We start from the raw sequence: 15,347 nt of genomic DNA, 5'->3' as shown, positions 1-15,347 counted from the left end.
GGGGGGACGTGCTCTCGAGGGGTCCAAAACGAACCAAACCCCCAGGTATTTGTAGGCAGGCTGCCTTTCCCCCCCTCATTGCCATCCCCTCACCTTCCCAAAACCTCGCCCAACATCGCGCCTCGGTTATTGCCCAGCAACGCGATACAAATGCTACCATAGCTGCTCGATTGCCCTCCTCCACATCGCCACCATGTGGCTCATCAACGTCCAGACGATGCAACTCGAGGAGTTTATGGTCGATCCCCCTCGCTACGCCATTCTGTCGCATACCTGGGGCAGCGAGGAGGTCACATTCGCCGACTTCAATCACCCCGACCAACACTTGCGGCAAGGCAAGGCCGGCTGGCGCAAGATTGAGAACGTATGCAGGCTGTCGCGCAAGAGGGAGTATTCCTACCGATACGTCTGGATCGACACCTGCTGCATAGACAAGTCGAGCAGCGCTGAGCTTAGCGAGGCGATCAATTCCATGTACGCCTGGTACGCAGGTGCAGAACTCTGCTATGCATACCTCGAGGACGTGCCGCCACCCCCAATAAAGTCATTGGTGTACGAACAGCACCTGTTCCGCCTACATCCATCGGTCTGGGGGTCTTGCGACTTCGGGGTTGCATCCGCATTTGCAGGCAGCCGCTGGTTTCAGCGGGGTTGGACGCTACAGGAGCTGGTGGCCTCTCGGCGCGTCTATTTCTTCGGCCGGGGATGGGGTCCCATCGCATCTCGCGACTACATCTCGCATGAGCTGAGTCTCATAACCGGGATTCCGAAAGCGGTCCTTGGGGGGCAGGCAAATGCTCTTCATTATCCAGTCGGGGCGCGGATCAGCTGGGCCACTGACCGAAAAACAACACGGCCCGAGGATATCGCGTACAGCCTGCTGGGCCTGCTGGACATCAACATGCCTCTTCTCTATGGCGAGGGCTCCAGGGCCTTCCTTCGACTGCAGGAGGAGATCCTGCGCCAGCATGAAGATGACACCATCTTTCTCTGGTGCTCTCGGCCAGCTGAGCCCTGGGCTGTGAGAGGGATGCTGGCAAATTCGCCTTCGGACTTTGGCAACTTCCGGGAAAAGGCATACTACTTGTGCAGAGGTATCAAGCCCACCTCCACAGTTGAAATGGAGAGGATTGAGCCAATCTCGGCCTTTTCTTCGCTGCAGAGCTCCTCCGGGGTCGACAACAGGGGAGTTTGGTTCAGAGGACATGTTGCCAGTCTCGCACCAAAATATTCTACGAATGAAACGGCCTTGCTGTACTTGAACTGCAGGTTCAACTCGGCGAACCCAGTCGGCCTGTACCTGGAGCTGCTTGGGCCAAACAGGTATGCTCGCGCAAGGCCAAGCGAGGTATATGTGGCAGATTCGGACTGGAAGGTGGATGCTGCATCCCGCCATGCAAACGTCGAGGACACAACCATTGTCATATACAAAACCGACAGCGCAATCCGAAAGTTAGTATCGAATGATCCTGACGCATTCCTCGATGACTTTTCTGGGCCGGAGAACAAATCACACAGGTGTCAACACGTAAGTTTCCTTCCAGACCGGCGTTCCAAAAATCTGGAGCTAATCATCCTTGTGCCTGAAAAGGGTTTCCTTTTCCGCTGCGTCGAACCCGTTTTCCCAAGCGGCAATTGGGCGAAGCTTGTTGCTTTGTCGATTTGTCGGGATATTGCGGACCTTGGGAAGGAGGAAATCAGATTCAACCCAGGTTATGAGGGGAGGCCATGGACGCCCTTTGTTGCCGCCAGTAACAATTCGACCAACATCACGATGAAATTTTGGAATGGCAAGGAGGAGATAGTGTTTGCGACTTACTTCCGCCGAGTATCAACTCACAGCAATGGTAGTCTAGGAGCAGACCCCGGAACAGCATCCCATCCCTCTCCACGATCATTCATTGGGCTCTACTGCAACAAGGAAGACGAGACAATGACTGTTGCCCAGGCAGAGGGGGAGGTCCCGAGTACGTTGGTAATTACAAACAACCGTGGCTCGCAGTCCCTCTCAATCACGGTCAAATTGGAAGAGGTGGGACATTTGAAACTTTGGGTGGTCGAAGCGGTGGAACTGTGAAGAGCCTCGGACGGAGTTTGCAAATTACTACGGCGTTGGACGACTTGGTCCACGCCGTGCTTCCCTCAAAACCAACGTGCTATCCCCCTTCCTCAAACCATGTATTGAACGCCCTTTTCATGCGCCTCCTCCACCGAGACCGTGACGTCTGTCGTCCTTGTGATCCCGAGGGGTGGTCTTGTATATTCCCTGGACCGCTGCATGATGTCGCGCTCGTCGCTCGGCCGCCCCTCGCCCGGGGCGGCGTCCAACACCGATCCCGGCGCCGAGACCGACACGCCATCGGGGAAGAACCCTCCCTCGACGCTGGCCTCGTCGCCGCGCCCGCTGCCGGCCCGGGTCCGGTCGCTGCTGTAGGTGTTCTTCTTGTACATGCCGAGGGCGTAGCTGGCCTCGGGGTCGCTCCCGGCCGTCGTGGCGGTGGCGGTGCCGGGCATCGACTTGCGGCCCGTGCCGCCGCCGCCGCCGCCGCCGCCCAGGTGGCGCGAGGCGCGCGCGCCGTAGAAATGCGACGCCCGGGCCCCCGAGTAGTTGGGGTGCGGCGGCTTGCCGCTGCTGCCGCCGGTGCCGTACCTGGTCGTGCTGGCGAGGATGCGCGTGAAGAGCGGCTTGAGGCACGGGATGGACCCGCCAATGATGGCGACGGCGATTTCCGCCGTGTACCTGGCGAGTTTGGGCATGTTAGAAACGCTCCTTTTCGAGGGGCGAGACAAGAAGGCGGTGGTCGTACCATATCGTGATGTCGACCGTGTCCCACATGAAGTCTCCGCGCTCACCCCACTTGGTGAGCGCGATCGTCTTCTTGATGGCCGCGCCTACGGTGCTAGAAAGGAGGTTACATGTCAGCAGCGGCGACAGCTGGGAGAAGGGACACAACGCCTGCGCGCAGTAGGGGACGGGCTTACAAAAACCCAAGCGACAGAATAGCAATGATGGACGCCTTGACGCGCCAGTTCATCTGCACGTTCCACAGCATCGGGATGGGCAGGACGGCGAGGGCAAAGTCGGAAACGACGGTAAGGGACGAGTTGATCATGCCGCCAATGACCAAGGCGCTCGGAGGCATGCAATAGCCGCCGCCAGGAAGGTCCTTGTTCCAGATGAACTCCATGGGTTGGCATTGCAGCAGTGTTTGGACTTTTTGCGTTGGGCGCCATGTTAGCTCCTCCCCGGCCGGGCTGTTGCTCTGAAAGGCTAACGGGCGGGAGCGTGGCCAAGACTTACGAGAGAACACTGTACACACGACCATGTTGAGGACGATTTGGAACCATAGAAACCACCTGTAGCCCTTGGACGGGGCGAACCGCAGTAGAAGATGGCAGATGCTCAAACGGGCTAGCGTGAGCGCAGTCAGGGACAGGGGCTGAGAGATGAAGTTCATTTTGGTGGCCAGCTTGTAGTCGTCTGGTGCGATGTACTCGATATGGCGGCCTTGTCCGTTGCTGGCCTCGACGAATATGACGCCCGCCATTGCCGTCAAAACTGCCTGTGGATCAAATATTAGTTAGGCCGGAGAAAATGATAGCGGAAAAAAGGACACCAGTGGGCAGTGATGGCGTACCGCTGCGAGCACCATGTAGTAGTCGTCGGTGCCGACGAAGCGGACGAACTTGAGTCGCACAAAGAGACGCAGGCTGACAAACGCCCAAGCCATGGCAGTGAGAGATGCGACGGTCGCGATGATCTCCGGCCCGCGGTTCTCGTTTGGTCTCTCGCCAGGGACGTAGATGTGGAAGGGAGGAGGGGCGGTCGCCGTGGCGCTCGGGAGCGGCGCCGTCGAGGCGGTTTCTGAGCTTTGGGCCATATTACGATGCTGATATTAGCCGGGCCTCAAAATAGGAAGGAAAGAGAGGAAAGGAGGCACGCCCGGCGGACGGCCGATCGCCTGGTTATAGGTGAGCTAAGTAGGGGGAGGAATAAAAATACCAAAAACAAGAAATATGGGCGGCCAGGGAGCCATCTCATGCCAAGTTTGCGAGCCGGGCATCTCGGACGCCGGCAGTACGCCGTGCAATGTGGAGGCCCAAAGGCCAGGCGGAGATGAGGGTAAGCAATGTTGTGTTGGAGATGTCAGACTGACGATACGCACAGGTGCATCGAGGGCACCCAAGTCAGGGAGCGGCAGTTACGATCAAGACCCAAAGAGGAACTGACGCCGCCTCTCAGCGGTTTGATGGCGGTTGCAGGCACTAGCCGCATTGACATTAGCAATCTAACAAACTTTCTTGCCCTTGCTCTGGGCCTACCATCTGCGAGGGAAAAAAAGAGGAAAAACCCACCCAGTAACAGGGGGGGTAACAGGGGGGTAACAGGGGGGTTGAAACTGGAGATGGCAGGGGTTGTGGTGACTTGGGGGGATGTCACGACTTCAAGAATTTCTCGTCCCCTAAAAGCTTTTCTCGATTTCTCTCCTTCTTTCACCAACTTCAACAATGGCAGTGACTTTATGCCAGCACGCGACCCCCCTTTCGCCGCCCCTGTGATCTCCAGTTTTAACACCCCCTGTTGGGAGGTGGGTTTTTCCTCTTTCTCTCCCCCGCAGATGGTAGACCCCGCGACTCATGGCCCTCGCAAACCGATTAGCCGAGTTCCATCGCGATTTAGAAACTCTCGGGCCTGCCCGCTACCGCTGTCGTTCTCGCCGCCAAGGGACCTTGGCTGCCGCTCCCGCGTGGCCGGACGAACGGCTCCGGCCGGGATGTCGTACGTCAGGCAGGGCCCAGCCTGTCGAGCAGGGCACAAGGGTTGGCAGTCACGCGGGAGAGGACGAGCTGACAGCCGCCAAACGGTACGTGGCGTCGCTCTGACCACGGCTCTGGCCACGGACGTTGTAGCGTGCTGCGACGGGATCGCCACTGCCTTCCACTTTGAGGCCAGCTCCCTGCTCGATAAGAAGATTGAGGGGTCAAGGTCGAGACTGGAGGAGGGGGCTCAACTTGAGTTCGACTAGCTCCACTCCAACGGCGCAAAAGCATCGCATGACGTGACATCTGCCGCCGACCTTTTCCCTCGTGCCTGACCCCCCTGATATGGCGCGGGTGCTCCCGTTTTTGTGTGTGCACTTTAAATTTGGCGGGAGTTTGACTTGGACATGGATGCCTGGGCTGGGTTGTGTATGTACAGCATTGAAACTATAACCTCGCCTAGAGAATTGCACGACCTAATTAAGCACAAAGTCATGTTGACAGCACCGATTGGAACATACAAGGTGCTTGTCCAATCCGACACGTGGACAACGAACCCCTCATCTGGTCGCTGCTGAGGCAGGCCACCAACAGTATCGCGCGAAGCTGCCAGGATCAGGATGCTAGGCTGAACTTGGCGACCTATAGCGACTGCAGATGTGCCGGTGCCGTCAGCACACCACGAGATGCACCTTTTGCCTGGCCAATGTGGTTGATGGATACCCAACAGTTAGGTGTTAGGTAGTTTGCTGCGCCCCTCCAAGCCAGCCTGTTATCCCTTCTTGTCGCGTTGGCAATTCTTCGATTTCTCTCGTCTTGGCGTCCTTTAATCAATATCGCATCTCGCCGCTGCTCTGAGGGGAAATTTCCTCGACGAAGCTGGCGCCGCGGTGCAACGAGTTTGACGATTTGACTTTGGGCCTGTTGTTGCTTGCTGTTGCCCACGCCCCGCTCTCTGCTCCAGTCCTGGTGCTTCCGCCTGCCCCTCACCGCGGCCACGGCCATGGCTGATCCATTTTCGATCGCGGCCACGGCCATCAGTCTCGCTGCCATCGCCGCCCATACGTCCAGGGTTCTGTCACGATTGTGCAGCGAGGTGAAGAACGCGCCCGCCCTGGTGCTGGCCCTTTCCAACGAGGTCAACGATTTCAAACTTGTCCTTGACACGGTATCCACCGCGACCGAGAACCTGGCCGTACCCGCTGCGTCCGGGCCAGGCCCCGCAAACAATGCTACCCCAGAGTCGCGCCTGCGAGACATGCTAGCGAGGGCCAAGAGCCTGTTGGCCGAGCTCGACATTCTGTCACGGCGGTTGGCTGGCCGCGATAGGACTGCCCAGAGGATCAAATGGCAGTTCTCCAAGTCGGAAGCAGAGAGCCTCAAGGATCGCCTCCGAGCCACCAGCGCGAGCCTCATGCACATACTGGTGTCGCGCAACCTTGCGTCCTCGAACCGCATAGAGCTAGAGCTCCATGATATCAAATTCGTCATTCCGCAAAGCCATGACCCGACGCTTCAAGTGCTCGGGGGCCTGGCGACGGATACCACGCAAGCCTTCAACCGTATCGAAAGATCCCTGGCGGACAATCACCAGCAAACCCAAGTGACGCTAGCCGCTGATCGCGAGCTCACCCTCCCCATTGCGAGGGACATGAGCTTCATCAAGGAAAGCATGATGGCAAACACGGCCGCTGCCAACGATCATACAGTGGGCCTTCAGAACATCATGTCCATCCTCGGGAACATCCAATCGGCAACCCAGGAAAGACGCGATGCTCTACTTGCCCGAAATACCATGCCAGCGGAGCAGAACACGCCGCAAGTGCCGGATGGCTTTACACAACAGCCCGCAATGCCTCCACGGTCGGCGCGGGGCCCCTTCGCTGCCCAAGGCCACGGTTCCGCAGACCCCAGAAGCCCTGGCCCTGTGGAGCCACTCGTCCAAATTGCGGTGGCGCCCACCGGCTCTCGCTGTGAGCGGGACTGTGGCTGCCGTTGCCACATTCCACGGGCATATGACGACGCCTCCCTGAGACTCCCAGGCCCGCTCCGCTCTCTGTTCGGCCAGCTTCTTCTGGGTTACACCGGCTGCCTAACGGCTCGCTCAAGCTGCAACAAACAAACCTGCCGCCGGGGGAAATATGCTCGCCTGCGCCTTTCCTACAGTTTCCCGGCTTGGTTCGCGAGCCACAAGGTCAGCCTGCTCCTCGAGACGTCGACATCTCGCCGGTTCGCCCTTGGGCTTGTCGCGAGGAGGAGAGTCCGGAATTTGATTGGGGATCACATACTTTTTGCGGCGGTTAACTTCCGGGTTCAAGTGGTGACTGAAATAATAAGGCTGGATCCCTCGAAACTACTCGATGTTAATACCGATACCGGCCGGTCGGCCCTCCACATGACCATCGGTAGGGGTTCAAGATCTCTAACCGGTGGCAAATTTATTGAGCAGATTATGGTGTTGATCCAGGCAGGCGCAGACCTGGATTACGAGGATGACTATGGGGACACGGCGAAAACACTCTTCTCCAAGTTTATGCTGCTAGAACAAGGACGCCGGGGAGACGAGGCTTGGCAGGCGATCCCATCCTCTGTGAAGACTGCGCTGCACGTGGATCTCGAGATCAGCTACCTGCAGAAGATCATCCTCGGCATCTGCCCCGTCGACCTTGAAAGCGTCTTGGATCACGGAGGGGAAGCGGTTCTTGCGCAGATCAACTCCCGCACAGAGCTTAACCATACGCCTTTGGAGCTCGCCGTCAGGCTTGGCAATGCAGCAGCTGTGGGGTCCATATTGCAAGCTGGCGCGAGACACGAGATCCCTATCCACCAAGGGCTGTCGATGCACTATGCCTCGTGTCAAGGCTCCGACGAGTGCCTCCGGGAGCTTTTGGAAGCGCCTGGGTTTGATATCGAAAAGCCCGGCAAGTATTGCCGCACCCCGCTAATGGTGGCAGCCTTGGCGAAAACCACATTTCGACCCCTGGTCCTGCTGCTAGAGGCCGGAGCGGATGCCCGAGCTAGAGGCCGGAAACGGCGCACCCCGCTTCATTACGCAGCCATGGGTGGCAACGTTGTCGCGGCCAGGGCGTTGCTCCGAGCGGGTGCGGAAATTGATGCTGTGGGAAGCGGCGTGGTTGGCACGCCTCTTGTATCGGCTGTGGCGTATAATAGCCATCGCGTTTTGGCACATCTTTTGCATGTAAGAGCCGACCTTCCGTGGCGCGCACTCCGCGTCGCGGCTGAGCTGGGGGACGGAAGGACTCTCGATCTCATGGCTTCGAGAAACCTCTCCGTCTTCAATTTCGAGAAGAGCGCCCCCGAGATCATGGGCTTGCGAAGGCTTTTCAACAAAAGGTCAAGGGCGTCGCCCAGGGAGCGGAAGGCCTTTGAGCGAATGATGGTGGCCTTACAGACGGCCCCTTGCAAGGATCGGGCGAATGCCGATGGGGACCATGACGCGACCGAGGGGTCAAGAGATTAGGATGTGAGCTGTGCGAGACATGGAAGCAACCGCAAGGGGATCATGGTGACGGGAGGCGACGGGACAGACGACGCAGCATCTGAAAGCTCTGACGAGTGGAACACTGCAGAGGAGGATAACGGGGACTAGGTCGAGCTGGGCCAACACAGTGGGATTCTTACAGCCCGCGGCACTCTATGTTGCCGGGCCATGACAGGGAGGGAAGCGTGGGAGACACGGAGGGACCAACTTGACAGCAAAAAGAGACCTTCAATGTGTGGTGTAGTCATTACTATCAAGCATGGCAAGCAAAGCAAAAACTCCCTAGGCGATGGTCAAAGCCATGGCCGACGCGTCCGGGCCGCTCCCCGCCTTGGACACGCCGCCCTGCGCCAGGGCGACCTCGCCGGCGGCGTCGTCGGCAGCAAAGTAGGACGCGGCCGCAAAGGGCGCCGACAGCATGCAGCCACCCGTATCAATCCACAGCGTGCACAGCCCCGGGGTCCTGTCCGCGCCCGGGCGGGCGTAGTGGCGCAGCGGCACGCTGATGGTGACGCTATCATGCGCCTGGCCTGGCGCGGCCGGGAACGTGAGCTCAAACGTCTTGTCGAGCGGGATGGTGTCGCAGTCGCCGGGCCAGACCGTGTTGCCGAACTCGTTCCTGGTCAGGTTCAGGGCGCGCGCAAAGTCGTCATGCACCACGGGCAGGTCGTCGGCCGTCGTGCCCGTGTCGAGGTGGCACACGCCGGTCACGAGCTTGCCGCGCGGCAGGGTCACGCCGCCGACGCTGACGTTGGGCTGCGCGACAAAGTAGCCGACGCTCGCGCCCAGCCCGTCGTTCTCCAGCACCGGCACCTTGACGAGCGGGCCCGAGAACTTGGACCGGTCGATGCCGCCAAACACGGCGGACCCCGTAAAGGTCCCGTCCCACCGCGCCGGCGGCTCGTCGAACCAGATGCTCTGCACGGGCGCCCCGATCGCGCCGCGGCCCAGCAGCTCCTGCCGCACGTGCGGGCCGGTCGTGTTCCAGTCGGACTTGCGGTAGAAGGGCGATGCGCCCAGGATGCCGAGGTCGTACGACCCGGCGCCCGTGGCGCAGCCGCCCTGCCCGACGCCACGCCGCTGCGACATGTAGTTCTCGACGGCGACGCGGACGTTGGGCACGGTACTGCTGCTGCCGCCACCGCCGCCGGGCGACGTGAAGGTGAAGGTGTCGTTGATGGCCATGTCGCCCGTCACGAACTTTGTGTAGGCGCCATATGCGTAGAAGGAGTTGAAGGGCTGCGGCGGCTTGGCCGCGGTCGGGCTGTTTGGCCAGTCGTAGAAGTTGGTGACCGAGGCGTTACAGGGGCCCGGGCAGAGCAGGCCGGTGCAGCCCCAGTTGGTGGTCGAGTTCGGGCCGAAGACCCAGAAGTTCTCGGAGCCCGTGTCGAACACCAGCTCGATGGAGCGGTTGTCCCACGGCAGGCTGAGGGTCGTGGTGACCTTGAAGTTGAAGCCCAGCGGTATGTGCACCGTGGGGATGGACGCGCCGGTAGCCTGGCGGGCCGACACGGCTTGGCCGGGACGGGCTGCCGCCGTGGCGATGAGGGACGCAGCCGAGGCGAGGAGAAGTGACCTGGCAGACATTTTGGCTGTTGACGGCTGAGGGCTTGAGCAAGAGCATCTGTCTTGTTCCATGGCAGCTATCTGGACTGCTCTTGTCTTTTAACATCTGCCTCCTTTCTAACACTCGGCTGCGTCATTTCTAACACTATCTCTCACCTGCATTGACACTACCCGCATGCGGTCGGCGCAACCTCATTTTCCCGCCTGAAGCAATTTCCAAAGTGAGCGGATGCATAATTATGGGGCCCCAAAACCTCGTGTCGGCCCCCTTGACCCCTGACCGACGGGACAAGACAGGCGGGAGAGCGCTTGGAAAGGCTTGAAAATGTGGGGGGTGGGGAGATCCAGTCAGGGGTTACCCACCGTCGTGATCGCTTTACGCAACTTTATGGGGCATTTTTAGGGGAATTTCCCCAACTCTTCCTTTTCGCCAGTCGGCAACACGAGGCGATCGTCAGATCGGGCCTACCTAGGAAGGTGTTCTTGGGCCCACTGCGGCCAAGGGGCAACACGAGGGATGTGTCGGATACGATTTGCATCAAGGCGGATGGAGGCGAGGGGCTGCCGGCTTTACCGCTCGCAGGAAGGGGGTAATCTCTCTTGTCTGGCTCTCAAAAGGGCGCTGACAGACAACTCCAGCCGCCAGCCAGAGAGAGCTACTGCCAACGAGCACTGCCGTACTCGCCAAGCGTTGAAACCAAGATGTGGCTCCTTTCTACCACAGTTGCCCTCGGCGGTCTCCTCGGAGCCGCAGTGGCTGCCGTCCTCCCTGCTGCCGCCCAGCAGCAGCCCAACCTCTTCGTGCACGAGAAGGCAACCGCGGCCGCGCTAGCCAGGTGGGAGTACCTCGCGCCGGCGCCCGACTCGGCCCGGGTGCATCTCTCGGTCGCGCTGAGACAGCCGGGCATGAAGGAGCTGCGAGCGCGCCTCGACGCCGTCAGCGACCCCGCCCACGCCGAGTACGGCATGCACCTGTCGCGGGACCAGGTCGCCGCCTTTGTCGACCCGGGCGCCGACGCCGTGTCGGCCGTCACGGCCTGGCTGGAGGGGGCTGGCATCGCCGGCTCCAGGTACGAAGACGCGGACGCGAGGGTTAGCTTCGACACCACCGTCGCCGCCGCAAACCGCCTGCTCGGCTGCAAGCTGTCCACGTACAAGGAAAAGGAGAGCAACAAGCGGGTAGTACGCGCCGAAGAGTACAGCCTACCGCGGGCGCTCGCCGAGGTGGTGGATTTCGTGTACCCTGTCACGCAGTTCATCAGCAGCCCCAAGAAGCCGCAGGCTGTCGAGGTTGAGTCGGCCGATTTGCGAAAGCGCCAGGATACCCGTAAGTTGATCTTCGCATCTGGCCATCTTCCTCGCGCCCATTGCGCTAACTTTTAGTCTGCAGTCCCCAAAAGCTGTTCCGTCGGCTACATCACCCCTGACTGCCTTGTCGACCTCTACAACATCAACTACAAGGTCCCAGACAACCAGTCCCCAGTAGAGTTTGGCATCGCCGGCTTCCTCGAGGAGTACCCCGACCAGCCGCATCTCACCTCCTTCATGGGCGACTACAGCCCCAGGCGGAACGAGACGGGCTTTAGCCCCGTGTACAACTTCACCATGGAGCGCATCAACGGCGTCCCGACCCGCCCCAACGGCCCGGGCGTCGAGGCGCTGCTGGATGTGCAGTACAGCATGCCCTTCCTCCAGCCCATGAACGTCACCTTTTTCTCGACCGCGGGCCGCGGCCCCGACCAGAGCGGGCCCAACCGCACCCTGCTGCCCGAATCGCAGAGCGCCCAGGAGCCGTGGGCCGACCTCCTGACGCACCTGATCGCGCGCCCGGCGGTGCCGCAGGTCGTCTCCGTCTCGTACACGGACGACGAGCAGGACATACCCGAGGCGTACGCGCGCCGCGTGTGCGACCTGTTCGCGCAGGTGGCGGCGCGCGGCGTCTCGGTGCTGGTGGCGACGGGCGACGGCGGCGCCGCGGGCATCCGGTCGAGCGCCTGCCTGGCCAACGACGGCAGCGGCCGCCGCAAGTTCATCCCCACCTTCCCCGTCGGCTGCCCCTACGTGACGGCCGTCGGGGCCACGGGCACCTACCTCCCCACCGAGCCGGCCTGGTTCAGCTCGGGCGGCTTCAGCGAGTACTTTGCCCGCCCGTCCTGGCAGGACGCCGCCGTCGCCGGCTACCTGGCGCGCATCAACGGCTCGCACGCCGGCTGGTACGAGGCCGGCGGCCGCGCGTACCCGGACGTGTCGGCGGTCGGCTCGCGCTTCCTCATGGAGAGGCCGCCGCCGGTGGGCCGCGAGTGGACGCAGAAGGGCACCAGCGCCAGCACGCCCGTCATCGCCGCCATGGTGGCCCTGGCCAACGACAAGCGCATGCGGGCGGGCAAGCCGCCGCTGGGCTTCCTCAACCCGCTGCTCTACTCGGAGCAGCTGAGGGGCGCCTTCAACGACGTCAAGAGCGGCACCAGCGGCAGCTGCAGTGCGCCGGACTACGTCGAGTTTGGGTGGGACGCTCTGGAGGGGTGGGACCCGGCCACGGGGATGGGGACGCTGGATTTTGCGAGGTTCGTTGATGCGCTTGCGTGAGGCTGGACAAGGCTTTTTGAACGTTAGTGCACAATAATGCAGTTTTATGAAAGATATGCAGTCCCCCTGATTACCTCTGGTGCTGTTTCGCGACCCGTGCTGTGACGCTGATGGACAGATCAGGTCCTGCGCGCGATGCCCAAATACCAAGGCGGCTCTCATCCGCTTCTCATCGCCGGCCAAGACGGAGGGCTCTCCCCTGACTCGGGAGACGTTGGCAGAGCCAAGTTTTCCGGGCCGCGAGCGACACTTGCAAGCCACTGCCGTGGGGGTGTCCAATGCCAGCCGGCGGGGGTTGACGTCTGCGGAGATCGACGGCGCGCGGGCGCTCCCCACATTCCCCAACTTCCCCAACCAACGCACCCCATGGGTAGCACGGGACGCGGCCGAGCCTTGGAGGAAGATGTGCTGGTGGAGAGGAGCTGTGCCGCCGATCCGAGAATCGGCGGGAATCCGGCCAAGTGAGCGTTCGCGCGGTGTCGGGTTTCCCGCCGTCGTGGCTTTATAGATCTGGTATTGCCCGTGAGGGAGGGTACGGTCTGGTCCCGGTGGCGTTGGTGGTGAGATCACTCGGCGCTGTACACTTTTCTATGCCCTCCCAAGTCGGCATACGTTTGTTTTGCATCTTGAAATTTTCCACTGTCGTAAAACATCCCTGACGACAATGGGGAAGTACTTCGGCCTGCGAGGCAAGAGCCTCAACTGGGCCATTAGCACTATTGCCGGCTGCGATTTCCTGCTCTTCGGATATGGTGAGTGATGCCAAACACGCTGGAGCATTGGCCGTCCGTCTCTCTGACCCGTCCTCACTGATGGCAGACCAGGGCGTGATGGGTGGCATCCTCACCCTGTCCATCTTTCTGCAGCAGTTCCCCTCCATCAACCCCGAGGAAGACGGGCTTGACCCGGCAGAGTCCTCGCGCCGGGCCACGAACCAGGGCATCGCCATAGCATCATACAACCTGGGCTGCTTCCTCGGGGCCGTCATCGCCATATGGATCAGCAACCCGCTGGGCCGCAAGCACATGATCACGCTTGGCACCGCCCTCATGGTCGTCGGGGCGGTGCTGCAGGCGACCGCCTTCCGGCTCGACCACTTCGTCATCGGGCGCATCATCACGGGGCTCGGCAACGGCGCCAACACGTCGACGGTCCCGACCTGGCAGTCCGAGACGTGCAGCGCCCACAAGCGGGGCAAGCTGGTCATGATCGAGGGCGCCCTCATCACGTGCGGCGTCATGATCTCGTACTGGGTCGACCTCGGCTTCTCCTTCTTCCCGTCCTCGGTCGCCTGGCGCTTCCCGCTGGCGTTCCAGGTCGTCTTTTGCGTCTTCATCCTGGCCTTCGTCTGGAACCTGCCCGAGTCGCCGCGCTGGCTCATCCTCAAGGGGCGCCATGACGACGCGCGCGAGGTGATTGCGGCCATCGCAGACCTGCCCGTCGACGACGACTACGTGCAGAGGGAGTACCAGGTCATTAAGGAGACGGTGGAGGAGATGTCCAAGGGGAGCTTCGCGGACTTGTTCACCATGGACAAGGACCGCCACCTCCATCGCACGCTACTGGCCTACGTCAACCAGATGTTCCAGCAGATCTCGGGCATCAACCTGATTACCTACTACGCCGCCGTCATCTACTCGCGCCTCGGCATGTCCGACTTCATGTCGCGTCTACTGGCCGCCCTGAACGGGACCGAGTACTTCCTCGCGTCCTGGCCCGCCGTCTTCCTCGTGGAGCGGGTTGGCCGTCGGAAGCTCATGCTATTCGGTGCCGTGGGACAAGCGGGGACCATGGCCATCCTCGCTGGCGTTGGATCCAGGAATGAGCTCCCGTACCAGATCACGGGAATCGTCTTCTTGTTCGTCTTCAACACCTTCTTCGCCATCGGTTGGCTGGGTATGACCTGGCTGTATCCAGCAGAAATTGTGCCACTTCGGATTAGGGCGCCAGCCAACGCGCTGTCGACCTCTGCGAATTGGATCTTCAACTTTATGGTAGGCACCCACCAGATCCCCTGTAAACCACCCCAAGGAGACGCTTGGAGCACGCGCTGACGAATATCCTAGGTCGTAATGATCACTCCCGTCTCGTTCAACACCATAGGGTACCAGACTTACATCATCTTTGCCGTCATCAACGCCTCCATGGTGCCCTGCGTCTACTTCTTCTTCCCCGAGACAGCGTACCGGTCGCTCGAGGAGATGGACTCCATCTTCCACAAGGTAAAGGGCGCCAGGGGAGTTTTTGACGTTGTGCGCCAGGCCGAGGTTGAACCGCGGCGATATGGGAAGAATGGCGAGCTGCTTGTCGTGGACGAGGAGACTCGCCCCGAAGCAGTCAAGTGCGGCTCAAGCAGCGAGAACGGCGGGGTCTGGCATGCCGAGGGTGGGGCACAGCAGGGACCTGGAGCGCCTGAAAAATAGGCCATCGAGATATTCGAGAGGAGGCTAGAGGATTGTGGGCACGGACGGACAGAGACGGAATAGTCTGGACCTGTGTAGGAGGTGTCATCGAATAGCAAACGTGGGGTCTAGAAAATCGTGGAGTCGACCATGCCATAAAAACAAAGGAGAAAAAAAAAAAAGCTTGGAGGCTGGGCGCTTGCCAAATGCGGCAAGCTGCTCGTTCCTCCCTGTCGCGATTGCCGTTCTTAGGGAAATGCCAGGGTTAGTCATCAGCTATCTAACGCTCTGGTTGGCTCAGCTGCCTCATGACAAGGAGCCGAGGCACGGCTGAGAGGGGAAGTCCGTGTACCATGAAGGCTCCTTTAGCTTGATGGTGGAACTTGGACGTTCATCTTCATCGCACCTCAATCCGATAGCTTTGAAGAATAAGATCTAATCTGGCGCTTCGAGCACCTGGACCTCTCACTGTCTTTCTGCCGCCCAAGTCGAACGCTAGAGCCCGAGAACCTCAAGCGCGATTCCCTGTC

General features: G+C 60.5%; 7 protein-coding genes across 7 annotated transcripts; 5 read left to right on the top strand and 2 right to left on the bottom strand.

Moving 5' to 3' along the window:
• The first annotated feature begins 2 nt into the window (after positions 1-2).
• GGTG_07277 (hypothetical protein) lies at positions 3-2,213 on the top strand. Its single transcript, XM_009225101.1, has 2 exons — positions 3-1,528; positions 1,592-2,213. Exons 1-2 carry the CDS (start codon positions 194-196, stop codon positions 2,075-2,077), a joined length of 1,821 nt encoding a protein of 606 aa, XP_009223365.1. The 5' UTR covers positions 3-193; the 3' UTR covers positions 2,078-2,213.
• On the bottom strand, positions 1,782-3,921 carry GGTG_07276 (hypothetical protein). The gene is made up of 5 exons (XM_009225100.1): positions 3,639-3,921; positions 3,302-3,563; positions 2,983-3,214; positions 2,808-2,900; positions 1,782-2,740 (listed from the first exon to the last, which is right to left on the bottom strand). Exons 1-5 carry the CDS (start codon positions 3,879-3,881, stop codon positions 2,170-2,172), a joined length of 1,401 nt encoding a protein of 466 aa, XP_009223364.1. The 5' UTR covers positions 3,882-3,921; the 3' UTR covers positions 1,782-2,169.
• A 511-nt stretch (positions 3,922-4,432) lies between these two features.
• Positions 4,433-5,271, top strand: GGTG_07275 (hypothetical protein). The gene has a single exon (XM_009225099.1). The coding sequence runs from the start codon at positions 4,524-4,526 to the stop codon at positions 5,025-5,027; it is 504 nt and encodes a 167-aa protein (XP_009223363.1). The 5' UTR covers positions 4,433-4,523; the 3' UTR covers positions 5,028-5,271.
• Positions 5,272-5,557: 286 nt separating this feature from the next.
• Positions 5,558-8,581, top strand: GGTG_07274 (hypothetical protein). Its single transcript, XM_009225098.1, has one exon. The coding sequence runs from the start codon at positions 5,765-5,767 to the stop codon at positions 8,240-8,242; it is 2,478 nt and encodes an 825-aa protein (XP_009223362.1). The 5' UTR covers positions 5,558-5,764; the 3' UTR covers positions 8,243-8,581.
• On the bottom strand, positions 8,414-9,934 carry GGTG_07273 (hypothetical protein). The gene has a single exon (XM_009225097.1). It carries the CDS (start codon positions 9,899-9,901, stop codon positions 8,546-8,548), a length of 1,356 nt encoding a protein of 451 aa, XP_009223361.1. The 5' UTR covers positions 9,902-9,934; the 3' UTR covers positions 8,414-8,545.
• Positions 9,935-10,248: 314 nt separating this feature from the next.
• GGTG_07272 (hypothetical protein) lies at positions 10,249-12,452 on the top strand. Its single transcript, XM_009225096.1, has 2 exons — positions 10,249-11,156; positions 11,220-12,452. Exons 1-2 carry the CDS (start codon positions 10,532-10,534, stop codon positions 12,413-12,415), a joined length of 1,821 nt encoding a protein of 606 aa, XP_009223360.1. The 5' UTR covers positions 10,249-10,531; the 3' UTR covers positions 12,416-12,452.
• A 627-nt stretch (positions 12,453-13,079) lies between these two features.
• GGTG_07271 (sugar transporter STL1) lies at positions 13,080-14,838 on the top strand (the record flags this gene model as incomplete). Its single annotated transcript, XM_009225095.1, has 3 exons — positions 13,080-13,167; positions 13,235-14,409; positions 14,482-14,838. 3 exons carry the CDS (start codon positions 13,080-13,082, stop codon positions 14,836-14,838), a joined length of 1,620 nt encoding a protein of 539 aa, XP_009223359.1.
• Positions 14,839-15,347: the final 509 nt, after the last annotated feature.

This window comes from Gaeumannomyces tritici (assembly GCF_000145635.1).
Source record: "Gaeumannomyces tritici R3-111a-1 unplaced genomic scaffold supercont2.3, whole genome shotgun sequence".
Taxonomy (NCBI): domain Eukaryota; kingdom Fungi; phylum Ascomycota; class Sordariomycetes; order Magnaporthales; family Magnaporthaceae; genus Gaeumannomyces; species Gaeumannomyces tritici.
This window is presented reverse-complemented; position numbering and strand designations above follow the sequence as displayed.

Excerpts from the sequence above, each read along its gene's own strand:
- GGTG_07274 (XM_009225098.1), top strand. The coding sequence starts at position 5,765 with ATGGCTGATCCATTTTCGATCGCGGCCACGGCCATCAGTCTCGCTGCC.
- GGTG_07275 (XM_009225099.1), top strand. The coding sequence starts at position 4,524 with ATGCCAGCACGCGACCCCCCTTTCGCCGCCCCTGTGATCTCCAGTTTT.
- GGTG_07277 (XM_009225101.1), top strand. The coding sequence starts at position 194 with ATGTGGCTCATCAACGTCCAGACGATGCAACTCGAGGAGTTTATGGTC. Across the intron at positions 1,529-1,591 it reads AATCACACAGGTGTCAACAC|GGTTTCCTTTTCCGCTGCGT; the intron begins GTAAGTTTCCTT and ends GTGCCTGAAAAG.
- GGTG_07276 (XM_009225100.1), bottom strand. The coding sequence starts at position 3,881 with ATGGCCCAAAGCTCAGAAACCGCCTCGACGGCGCCGCTCCCGAGCGCC. Across the intron at positions 2,901-2,982 it reads ATTCTGTCGCTTGGGTTTTT|CACCGTAGGCGCGGCCATCA; the intron begins GTAAGCCCGTCC and ends CCTCCTTTCTAG. Across the intron at positions 2,741-2,807 it reads ACGGTCGACATCACGATATG|GTACACGGCGGAAATCGCCG; the intron begins GTACGACCACCG and ends CAAACTCGCCAG.
- GGTG_07273 (XM_009225097.1), bottom strand. The coding sequence starts at position 9,901 with ATGGAACAAGACAGATGCTCTTGCTCAAGCCCTCAGCCGTCAACAGCC.
- GGTG_07272 (XM_009225096.1), top strand. The coding sequence starts at position 10,532 with ATGTGGCTCCTTTCTACCACAGTTGCCCTCGGCGGTCTCCTCGGAGCC. Across the intron at positions 11,157-11,219 it reads GCGAAAGCGCCAGGATACCC|TCCCCAAAAGCTGTTCCGTC; the intron begins GTAAGTTGATCT and ends TTTAGTCTGCAG.